The 11,776-nt window shown below is 51.7% G+C and overlaps 1 protein-coding gene across 1 annotated transcript; it reads left to right on the top strand.

The window, feature by feature from the left end:
* Positions 1-1,944: 1,944 nt before the first annotated feature.
* Positions 1,945-2,877, top strand: LOC306815101 (olfactory receptor 14A16-like; the record flags this gene model as incomplete). Its single annotated transcript, XM_079331729.1, has 1 exon — positions 1,945-2,877. The coding sequence occupies one exon, from the start codon at positions 1,945-1,947 to the stop codon at positions 2,875-2,877; it is 933 nt and encodes a 310-aa protein (XP_079187855.1).
* Positions 2,878-11,776: the final 8,899 nt, after the last annotated feature.

Raw genomic sequence — 11,776 nt, 5'->3', positions numbered from 1 at the left:
CCTGAAAGAAGATTTTTTTTTTATTTTTTTTTATTTTTTTTATTTTTTTTTACCAGAATGTGAACAGTCATAGAAAAATTGGGGTAAAGAAGCCCTTGGATTTACTCCAATGAGTTGACCCAGGGGTGTGTAACAGGGGAAACCGAATCTCCTATTGGATGTTCCTGTTAAATATTTTACTTAATCAGCCTGAATAAATTGTTGGAATTGGGGGCTGCCACATCCCACTGGGACATCTGGAAGCTTCCAATAAAGATCTGTTTTGTACTTTACCATTCTCACACTCTTGAGAGGGTTTATTTTCTTTTGATTATAGACAATCAAATAGACAACAGGGGGATGAGAGAAGCAGAACAGGAATTGTACTCAGAGAATCACAGAACATTCAGAGTTGAAAGGGACACACAGGATCACTAAAGTAACATTTGAACATTTACAGAGACTCCAGATCTGTAACTTTGTGTGGTCAGTCTCTCTGCTGGGAGCCTCCCAAATGCCTTCAGCCACTCCTCAGCCCTGGGCAGCACCAGCATTCCCTTTGCAGGGCCCAGCAGGGCTCTCCTGAGCTGCCCTTGCCCATTTGCAGGCAGACCCTGCCCCAGGCAGGGCCCTGCAGACAGGCAGGTTTCTGTAGGGACAGGTGAGAGCACACAGGGTGGGATGGGATCTGTGAGCCTGGCAGGGCTCTCAGGAGGGAAATGTCCAGGCCCAGGGAGATGCTCAGGTAAGGAGAGGGGGCTGGACAGAGCAATGCAGGGGGCAGGAGGGCACTGTTGGTGTGTGGGAGGTGCCGTGCACAGCTGGGTATGGGAACACTGCCCTGAGTGCCCAGCTGTCTCTGCCCTGCCCTCCTGGCACAGCACCACAACATCTTCTCTTGTTACTGCACTCCTCTGGTACTGTCATTGTAATCTGCTGTTCTCAGGGAGGCTCTGGGATTGCAGCACTGAGTCAGACACTGCCCTTGGGATTCCTGCCAGGCAGGGATGTCCATGGCAATGGGGTGTCCAAGCTTCCCTGTAACCTGTGGAGCTGAGGGCAAAGCAGTCCATGGGAAAGCGGAATGAGCTGAGCCCCTTCCCTGAGATCTTATTATGGGCACACCTGGGGGTCTCCTTGCTGTGTCCTTCCAAGCTCTGAGCTGCCCTCCTGGGTGCAAATCTGTGCCAGAGCCTCTCTGAGTTCCCTGAGTGTCCCACGGGGAAGTGCAGAGATGCCACAGCTGAGGAAATGCTGTTGGGATTGCCAAGGGAACCGTGAGTGTCCTTAGCAGAAAGGGGTGCTGAGAACTTGCTCAGAGACCTTTAGAGAGGGTGAGATATTTAGGGATCCCTCTGCTCTGGGCAGGGTCTGGTTTATCTCAGGGTGGCACAGGAGTGTGACTGTGCTCTGATTCCAGGCAGAGGGGGAAACCCAGGGCAGTTGGGAACAAGCCCAACCTTTCCCTAAGCCACAGGGAATTCCTTGTCTCACATCTCGCAGGAGCAAACTGTGAGTGCAGCAGAAATGCTGGGGATTTCTGTCCTCAGAAAAGCAGCAAATATGTGTGCCTAGGAAAGAAATCCTAAAACCAACTCTTGCCATACTTTGGACTTGGGAGTGCAGAAGTTATCAAGACTTTCTGCATTAGGAGTTATTCCACTGACAAATCCCAGATACCCAGCCTTGTCCCTCTGTCACACAGACACAAACCCAGGGCAGCAGAGCAGGGATGCCTCCTTGAGAGCCACCATGCACAGGCCTGGCTGCTCCTGGCACTCTCAGACAGCACAACTGGAGCTCAATCAGGGACCTGGGTGAAGGCTTTCCCAGAGAAAGAACAAGAGTAGGTGAATCACAGTGGGAAAATCTACAGGGAATGGCCCAGATTTGGGTTCAATCAGCCTCTGCTGACTTGTCAAAATCCTTTATCCATGAACAGGTCCCCAAGGCCAGAGAAAGCAAATGTCTAACAGCAGCTCCATCAGCCACTTCCTCCTGCTGCCATTGGCAGCCACACGGCAGCTGCAGCTGCTGCACTTCTGCCTCTTCCTGGGCATCTCCCTGGCTGCCCTCCTGGCCAACGGCCTCATCATCAGCGCCGTAGCCTGCGGCCACCACCTGCACACCCCCATGTTCTTCTTCCTGCTCAACCTGGCCCTCACTGACCTGGGCTGCATCTGCACCACTGTGCCCAAAGCCATGCACAATTCCCTCTGGGACACCAGGAACATCTCCTACACAGGATGTGCTGCTCAGGTTTTTTTCTTAGTGTTCTTCCTTGGAACAGAGTATTTCCTGCTCACTGTCATGTGCTACGATCGCTATGTGTCCATCTGCAAACCCCTGCACTATGGGACCCTCCTGGGCAGCAGAGCTTGTGCCCACATGGCAGCAGCTGCCTGGGCCAGTGCCTTTCTCAATGCTGTGCTGCACACAGCCAATACATTTTCCCTGCCCCTGTGCCATGGAAGTGCCCTGGGCCAGTTCTTCTGTGAAATCCCCCAGATCCTCAAGCTCTCCTGCTCACACTCAAACTTCAGGGACCGTGGGCCCACTGCAGTTAGTGCTTTTTTGTATTTGGGGTGCTTTGTGTTCATTGTTTTCTCCTATGTGCAGATTTTCAGGGTTGTGCTGAGGATCCCCTCTGAGCAGGGACGGCACAAAGCCTTTTCCACCTGCCTTCCTCACCTGGCCGTGGTCTCTCTGTTTATCAGCACTGCCTTTTTTGCCTACCTGAAGCCCCCTTCCATGTCCTCCCCATCCCTAGATCTGATGGTGTCAGTTCTTTACTCAGTGGTGCCTCCAGCCCTGAATCCCCTCATCTACAGCCTGAGGAATCAGGAGCTCAAGGCTGAAGTGTGGAGACTAATGACTGGGTCATTTCAGGAGCATTAAACTGCTGGCAAATTTCTGAAAATCACTTGTAATAAAAGTCACCTTTGATACTTTTGGTTGGTTTCAGTTTAGAGGTTATTTTTCCTTGTTTTACATTTTTCATTTTGTCCAGAAAGAAATGTCATTATTTGTACCAATTTTAATTCTGTTTCTCTCTAGCTTTGCTGTGGCCACAGTCTGTGTCAAGAGGGGCTGTGCTGTTAGTGGCTTTAAAGGAACTATAGGGTCTGCCAGAAACGTTTTCTCCAGAGATGCCCCTTTTGCTCCCTTCTCTGGAGCTGCAGCCGCAATGTCTGTGTGCAGAGCTGGGGCAGATCAATGCTGGCACAGCAGCTGTGCCCAGCAGCAGCAGCAGCACGTGGTGTTGCCACTGCTGCTCCCGTGCCACTGCCCTGTTGCCCTCCTGCCCCTCGTGTGGCTGCAGGGCTGAGTGCTCTCGGGGCCAGGCACAGCCCTGGGGGTGGCAGTGCCGGGGTTGCAGCAAGGACAGGACATGGGCACAGCTGGGGCAGCGCTGATGCCTCAGGGCAGGGCCTGGGGGTTCCAGGCTCCTTGGCCGGGCTCTGTCTCGAGCACTTGGCCAGGCCAATGTTGAGCAGAGAAAACCCCTGTGAGCAGCCCCAGGCTGGCCGTGGGCAGGCTGAGGGCAAACAGCATGGCTGGTGCTCTGCAAGGTCCCTGCAAAGGGGAGAGCCTGGCAAGGAGCAGCAGAGCAGGGGCTGATCCATCCCCACTGCACTGGACAGCCCAGGGCAGCGTCCCAGAGCGTCCTCATGCACCTGCCAACAACATCCCCCCTCTGCAGCCCTGGCCTCTCCCCCAGCTCACACAGGTGCCGCATCCTTGCAGGCATAGACACGGCAGCACTGGCTCAGGAGCCCCTGTTTGCACTGCACAGAGCAGGCGTCAGCACCCCCATGGTGCTGCTGTGGGGAGATGGAGCTGAGTGAGCACAAATGCCATCAGCCCCCTAGACCAGCAAGGGCTGGGGGACGGGAGGGAAACCAGTCAGGCTTGTCGTGGCCTCTGCAGTCAGCCAGAAAGTTTGTTCCCATGAGTTGTGAGTTTCCTGTCCCACTGCAGACATTGTTGCACAGAGCCACAGCTGTCTGGCAGCCACCCCCATAGAGCCCTGAGCATATCCTTTCCTTCTTCATCTTTGCTTTCTTTCCTCATTCCCGATCCATACTTCTATCTCTTTCCCAATCCTGTCCCCTCCCCTGCAAACAGCCCATCCCTGTTTGCCCTTTCCTCTCTGGCCCCACTCCCCATTTCAGATCCTGGGTTGGCACCATGTGAACATCCCTTGGGGAGTAGGATCATCCTACATGTTCTTCAGGAATTGTCTGCAGGGTCCTGCAGTGCCTCGTGCTGCTCCCTTGCCAGAGGCACCACAGGCCACATTTGGGCCGCTGTTTCTCAGTGTGGGGCTCCCTGTTTAGGGCAGTGAGGAGAGACTGGAGAGGCTCTGCAGGACTGACAGGATGGTCTTTGGGGCTTTGTGGAGAAGCTGAGAGACCTGGGCTACCGGACCTTCTGAAGAGGAGGCCCAGGGCTTATCCTGCAACTGCTCCAGGGGTGGCTTCAGAGAATCAGCAAGGCTGCAAAAACTTTGGAGATCATGAAGTCCAACCAGTACCCTGACACCACCTGATCTCCCTGAGCCTCTTCTTCTCCAGAATAAACAATGCCAGCTCCCTCAGCTGTTACTCACAGGACTTGTTTCAGACCCCTCACCTGCCTTTTAGCCCTTCTCTGGACACGCTCCAGGTCTTCCATGTCCTTCCTAAATTCGGGGCCCAGATCTGGACACAGCACTCGAGGTGGCCTCACCAGTGTCGAGCACAGTGGAAGAATCACTGCCCTGGTCCTGCCGGTCACACAATTCCTGACCCAGCCAGATGCCATTGGCCTTCTTGGTCACCTGGGCACACTTCTGGCTCATGTCCAACCTACTGTTGATCAGTGCCCCCAGGTACCTTTCTGCCTGGCTGCTGTCCAGCCACTCTATCTCCAGCCTGTAGCACTGCAGGGGTTGTGGCCAAAGTGCAGGACCCAGCACTTGGTCTTGTTAAACCTCACCTTGTTGGATTTGGGCCCTGGATCCAGCCTGTCCAGGTCCCTCTGCAGAGCCCTCCTACCCTCCAGCACATCCACACCAGCTTGGTGTCATCTGCAAATTTGCTGATGATGCACTCAATCACCTTCTCCAGACTATCTATAAAGATGTTAAACAGGACTGGGCCCACACTGATCCCTGTAGGACACCACTGCACACACGCTGGATATGGCACCATTCCCCACCACTTTCTGGGCCCGGACATCCAGACAGTTCTTAGTCCAGGGAATTGTGAACCAATCCAAGCCACAGGCTTCTGCTTTTCTATGGAATGCTTTTGGACATGGTGTCAAGGGTTAAAGTTCTGACAGACAACATCCACAGCCCTCCCTGTATCCACCAGGCCCTGGCAGAAAACTCTTGGTGGGCAGGAGCTGGGCAGGAGGCAGCTGAGTGCCATGGCAGCAAGGCAGGCCAGGAGCACCCGGGGCTGAGTGACCAGGACATCAGGGATGGGGATTATCCAAGTAACTGGGGCCTGGTTTGGGTTTCCCAGGGCAGCAAAGATGTCTGGCAGCAGGAGCAGGGTGAGGGAAGGGCCTCCAAGGTGGGGCTGGAGCCCTTTGGCTGTAAGGAGATGCTGAGGGAGCTGGGCTTGTCCAGCCTGGAGCAGGGAAGGCTGAGGGGCTCCTCATGCCAGCCTGGCAGTGCCACCCAGAATCTGATGGAGAATGCAAAGCTAGGCTCTGCACTGGGGGACCTGGGGGGAGACAAAACACAATGTCAGGAATATGAAAGGAGATCAGAGAGGACATAGGCCCTTTGTTCCCATTTGCTCAGACAAGATCTGAGATGCTCCCCCTCCCTCGCATTCAGGATTTTTCAATTCAGATGAAATCAAGCCTTGAACCAGACTTCCTTTCGAACCTCAGCTCCCTGATGATCCCAGGAGGATGTTGATCCTGACTTTGGAATGGGTCAGAGCAGATGTTTACATCAGAGGACAAGAGGCCTCTGGGGCCATAGAGGGCCTGCAGTTTTTCAGGTGCACAAGCACATCTTATTAGCTGGGGAATTTGAGTACTTGAAGAAATGTCAAAGTTTTCCCACCAGGAGAGAACAGAAATTTCCTGGAACTGTACTGATGGCAGGGAAGAAATAAGGCTTTTGCCCTCTATTGGAGTCAGTGATTTAGGGGGTCTCTCTGAATTCTTCAAAGAGAAATCAAAGTATAGGGATTGAATGAGTCCTAGAGTGGGTTCTGATGTTTTTAGTGAGTAAAAGGTCTGGATTCCACAGCAGTAGCTTGTGTTCTATTGAAGGCTGCAAAAATGCCGATATCTTCAGGAGAGGCTCCAAGCCTACAGTTGTTGACAGGACTTAGGCATAATAGAGTTGTAGTAAGAACATCGCTTACATTTCTTAGATACAACAAGTTAGATTCTACGTGTAGTGTTATACGTAGCCTGGTGAGCTAAGAAAGTAGAATTCTAATAGGTTAATGAGTAGTGGTCTGAGTTTGCATCTTAGCTTGTTGAAAAAATGCTATATAACAGTATGTATTGGGAGAGGTGTTGTGTCCAAGTTTGGGACAAATTTTAGGAAAAAGACCTCCAAAGGGTCCCCTCCCCCCCTTACAATTCCTTCCTTCACCAAGCTCGGAAAGAATTTTCTTCAGGGGAAAGTGGAAAAAACTTTTTTATTAACAAAATACAAAAGAAACACTTCCCAGCACAGACCCAGATTGAGATGAACTCGGCAGATCTTCGCCGGGAAGGGCAGCAGAGCTTCTTTGGCAGACTTCCAGAGGTGGTCTCCGAAGTTCAGATCCGTTTCCTCTGGAGCCGGTGCAAATCTTAGGGATGGGGGGGGGGGAAGGGAGAGGGGCAGTTTAGGCAGCTGGGGGGGGGGAAAAGCAGCTGAAGCAGTGGAGGGAAGGGGGGCAGGGGGGCAGCAGAAGCAGCGGCAAGCAGCATCAGCAGAAGCAGCAGCCAAAGCAGCGAGCAGCGGAAGCAGCGGCAAAAAGCCCCAAAAGCCGAAAAACACCCGGCTAGATAAAACAGCCCGGGGGAGGGGCCGGCAGCTCCATGGTGGGGGGTAGGGAGAGGAGCTAGTCAAAACATAACCCATAACATTCCACCCCTTATCCCATATCGTGATCATTGACACACGATTGGGATACACACTTACTAGGCACAAACTTTCTCTGACTTGCTCAAAACCTTCAACACTTACACATCTCCTCCTTCTCACTTGCTCAGGCCTTTGTCACTTACACATTTCCTTCTATGCATAAAATCTGGCATACAATGGTAGTGGCACTCAACAATAATATTGTGTACAACTTTATCCTATAATCAGATCTCCCTGAGGTACACAGCAGGTTGTTCCATCCTTCTGCATAATCCACCAAGTACATCCTGGTCCTTGAGCAAAGGCAATCCCACGAATGGGTTTGCCTGTACTCGAGGCAGGATGAATCCATACTGTCTTCCCTAGCAACCCTCTAACATGGGCCACTGGGACTTTGTCTCCGTCTACTACATTAAGGCACTCAGACTGGGCGGGACCTGCTCGGTTGGTGGAACCTTGAGTGTTGACTAACCAAGTGGCTTTTGCCAGGTGCTGCTCCCAGTTTTTTAGAGATCCCCCACCCAATGCCTTTAATGTGGTCTTCAACAATCCATTGTACCTCTCCACTTTACCTGCAGCTGGTGCATGGTAAGGGATATGGTACACCAACTCAATACCATGTTCTCTAGCCCAGGTGTTGACAAGCTTATTTTTGAAATGAGTCCCATTGTCTGACTCAATTCTCTCAGGGGTACCATGCCTCCAAAGGACCTGCTTTTCCAGGCCCAGGATGGTGTTGCGAGCAGTGGCATGGGACACAGGGTAGGTCTCCAACCATCCGGTGGTGGCTTCTACCATGGTCAGCACATAACGTTTTCCCTGGCGGGTCTGAGGCAGTGTGATGTAATCAATCTGCCAGGCCTCCCCATACTTGTATTTGGACCACTGTCCACCATACCAGAGGGGTTTTAGCCGCTTGGCCTGCTTGATGGCAGCGCACGTGTCACAGTCATGAATAACCTCAGAGATGCTGTCCATGGTAAGATCCACCCCTCGGTCTCGTGCCCACTTATAGGTGGCATCCCTACCCTGATGGCCTGAGGCATCATGGGCCCATCGAGCCAGGAACAACTCTCCCTTATGTTCCCAATCTAAGTCTATCTTTGAGACCTCTATCTGTGCAGCCTGATCTACCTGCTCGTTGTGCCTGTGTTCTTCATTAGCCCAACTCTTGGGAATATGGGCATCCACATGACGGACTTTCACAGGGGAGCTTCTCTACCCGAGTGGCAATGTCTTTCCACTCATCAGCAGCCCAGATTGGTTTTCCTCTACGTTGCCAGTCAGCCTTTTTCCACCTTTCCAGCCAACCCCACAAAGCATTGGCTACCATCCACGAATCAGTGTAAAGGTAGAGCTTTGGCCATTTCTCTCTCTCAGCAATGTCCAAGGCCAGCTGAACAGCTTTGAGTTCAGCAAGTTGACTCGATCCACCTTCTCCTTCGGTAGCTTGTGCAACCTGTCGTGTGGGGCTCCATACGGCAGCTTTCCACTTCCGGTTCATCCCCACAATGCGGCAGGAACCGTCAGTGAAAAGGGCGTAGTGTGTTTCATCTGCTGGCAGCTGTTTGTATGGTGGAGCTTCTTCAGCCCGGGTCACTTGCTTCTGCTCCTCCTCATCAGCGAGACCAAAATCTTCACCTTCTGGCCAGTTCGTGATTATCTCCAAAATCCCAGGGCGACTCGGGTTACCAATACGGGCGCGCTGCGTGATGAGGGCAATCCACTTGCTCCATGTGGCATCGGTGGCATGGTGAGTAGAGGGAACCTTTCCTTTAAACATCCACCCCAGCACTGGCAGTCGAGGTGCCAGAAGAAGTTGTGCTTCTGTGCCAATCACCTCTGAGGCAGCTTGAACTCCTTCATAGGCAGCCAAGATTTCCTTCTCTGTGGGAGTGTAGTTGGCTTCGGACCCTCTGTAGCTTCTGCTCCAGAATCCCAGGGGTCAGCCTCAGGTCTCACCAGGCACCTTCTGCCACAGGCTCCAAGACAAACCATGGCTCCCAGCTGCTGAGTAAAGTACGTTCTTCACATCTGGTCCCCTCCTAACTGGGCCAAGGGCTACTGCATGAGCAATCTCCTGTTTAATCTGAGCAAAGGCTTGCTGCTGTTCGGGGCCCCAGTGGAAATCATTCTTCTTGCGGGTAATAAGGTAAAGAGGGCTCACAATCTGGCTGTACTCAGGAATGTGCATTCTCCAAAAACCGATGGCACCTAGAAAAGCTTGTTTTCCTTCTTGTTAGTAGTGGGAGACATAGCTGTAATCTTCTTAATAACATCAGTAGGAATCTGACGCCGTCCATCTTGCCACTTCACTCCCAGGAACTGAATCTCCCGAGCAGGTCCTTTAACTTTACTCTTCTTGATGGCGAAGCCGGCTTCCAGGAGAATTTGAATATTTTTTCCTCCTTTCTCAAACACTTCCGCTGCTGTGTTTCCCCATACGATGATATCATCAATATATTGTAGATGTTCCGGAGCTTCACCCTTTTCCAGTGCAGTATGGATCAGTCCATGACAGATGGTAGGACTGTGCTTCCACCCCTGGGGTAGTCGGTTCCATGTGTATTGCACGCCCCTCCAGGTGAAAGCAAACTGAGGCCTGCACTCTGATGCCAAAGGAATGGAGAAGAATGCATTGCAATGTCAATGGTGGCATACCACCTTGCTGCCTTGGACTCCAGCTCGTACTGGAGTTCCAGCATGTCTGGTACGGCAGCGCTCAGCGGTGGAGTCACTTCATTCAATGCCCGATAGTCCACAGTCAGTCTCCATTCTCCATCAGATTTACGCACAGGCCAAATGGGGCTGTTGAAGGGTGAGTGGGTTTTACTAACCACCCCTTGGCTCTCCAGCTCTCGGATCATCTTATGAATAGGAATCACAGCATCTCGAGTTGTTCTGTACTGCCGGCGGTGCACTATTGAAGTGGCAATTGGTACTCGTTGTTCTTCTCCCTGCAGAAGTCCTACTGTAATTGGATTCTCAGATAGTCCAGGCAAGGTGTTCAATTGTCGAATATGCTCTGCCATCACAGTTGCAATTCCAAATGCCCATCTTAGTCCTTTTGGGTCCTTAAAATACCCACTCCGAAGGTAATCTATGCCCAAAATACATGGGGCCTCTGGACCAGTCACAATAAGATGTTTCTTCCAATCCTTTCCAGTTAAACTTACTTCCGCTTCCTCCAGGGTGAAGTCCTGCGATCCACCTGTCACACCAGCAATTGAAACAGATTCTGCTCCCATGTGTCTTGATGGAAGTATCGTACACTGTGCACCTGTATCCACTAAAGCTTTATATTTCCGTGGTTTCGAAGTGCCAGGCCATCGAATCCACACAGTCCAAAAAACACGATTTTCCCTCACCTCACCCTGGCTAGAGGCAGGGCCCCTCTAAGCCTGTTTCTCCTTCTTTTCTGGGGCATACATGTTAGAAGTTCCCTCAAGAGGATCAGATATGTCATTATCAGTATCACGTTCAGCACTTTGGCTGCGAGAGACAGGAGCGGCTTTCCTTCTGGTGGAACTTCCTCTTTCAATCTTTCCTTCCTTCAAATCCCGCACTCGTTTTGCCAGAGCAGCCGTAGGCTTCCCATCCCATCTTCTCATGTTCTCTCCAGAATCTCGCAAGAAAAACCACAATTCAGCTCGGGGAGTGTACCTCCTCTCCCAACTGGGGGAACGTCTGCGTTGGGTACCAGGGTTTCTAATCTGTACAGCTGAAATTTGGAGGAGGTCCTCCTTAATCTCCTCCCTGAGTTTCCGATGATTTTTCTCTATTTTATCTTCTAAGTCTCGCAAGCGTGTTTCCACAGCTGCAATTCTAGCATGAGCCGGGCCATGTACTGCATCCGCATATGCACGAAGCTTCTTTGCCATATCGAGTACTGTCTCATACACCTCATCTCTCTTCATTATCGCTAGGGCAGATGCATACTCAGGTGGCCCAAGCCGCACGAGCTTTCTCCACATCACCGGTGTGCATGGTACCAGGTCTGGATTTCTAGTTGTTACATCATCCGAAAAAATAATTTCTGTTACTGCCATTTCCCTGAGGCGTTGGACCCCCTGCTCTATGGTTTTCCATCGGGTCTGCTGAACATATAAGTCATCTGCACACAGATATCTTTGTGCCACACTATCCAGGACCCGTTCCCAGAGACTTTGAGGGTTAGCCCCTCTCATCACGCCCTGGTCGATAACAGGATCATGAGACAGAGACCCCAAATGTCTCGCCTCAGAGCCATCCAAAACTGTGGCCTCACCTGCCGCATCCCAGAGACGAACCAGCCAGCTGATAATAGATTCATCAGGTCTCCGGGTGTAATCTTTTCTTAATCCACGAAGATCCTTCAGGGAAAAAGACTCATTATTGGTCTCTGCTCTCCCACCAGTTGTCTTGACTCCTAATTTTACATCAGGAGGTGTCGAGGGTCCCTCTCCAGCATCATCATCATCATCATCCTCCACCGGCCGATCTGTCTTCTTGGTGTGTTTCCCACTTCTTGTACTGGTAGCCACAGCCATTGGTTGGGGCTTATTCTCCAGTTTAGTTGCTGGGTTTCGGCCTAGGGTGTTGGCAACAACCTGCGTAACTGGGATAGGAGACAATTTATCTCCCTGTTCCCTCTCCTCTGTCTCCTGCTCTATAGTGCCTAGCAGGGTGCGATATGCATGTGCTAGGGCCCAGCTCACTGTAATAATC

The sequence above is a fragment of the Erithacus rubecula genome (assembly GCF_903797595.1).
Source record: "Erithacus rubecula genome assembly, contig: scaffold_1001_arrow_ctg1, whole genome shotgun sequence".
Classification (NCBI taxonomy): domain Eukaryota; kingdom Metazoa; phylum Chordata; class Aves; order Passeriformes; family Muscicapidae; genus Erithacus; species Erithacus rubecula.
Note: the sequence above shows the minus strand (reverse complement) of the source record. Positions and strands in the feature narration are given on the sequence as shown.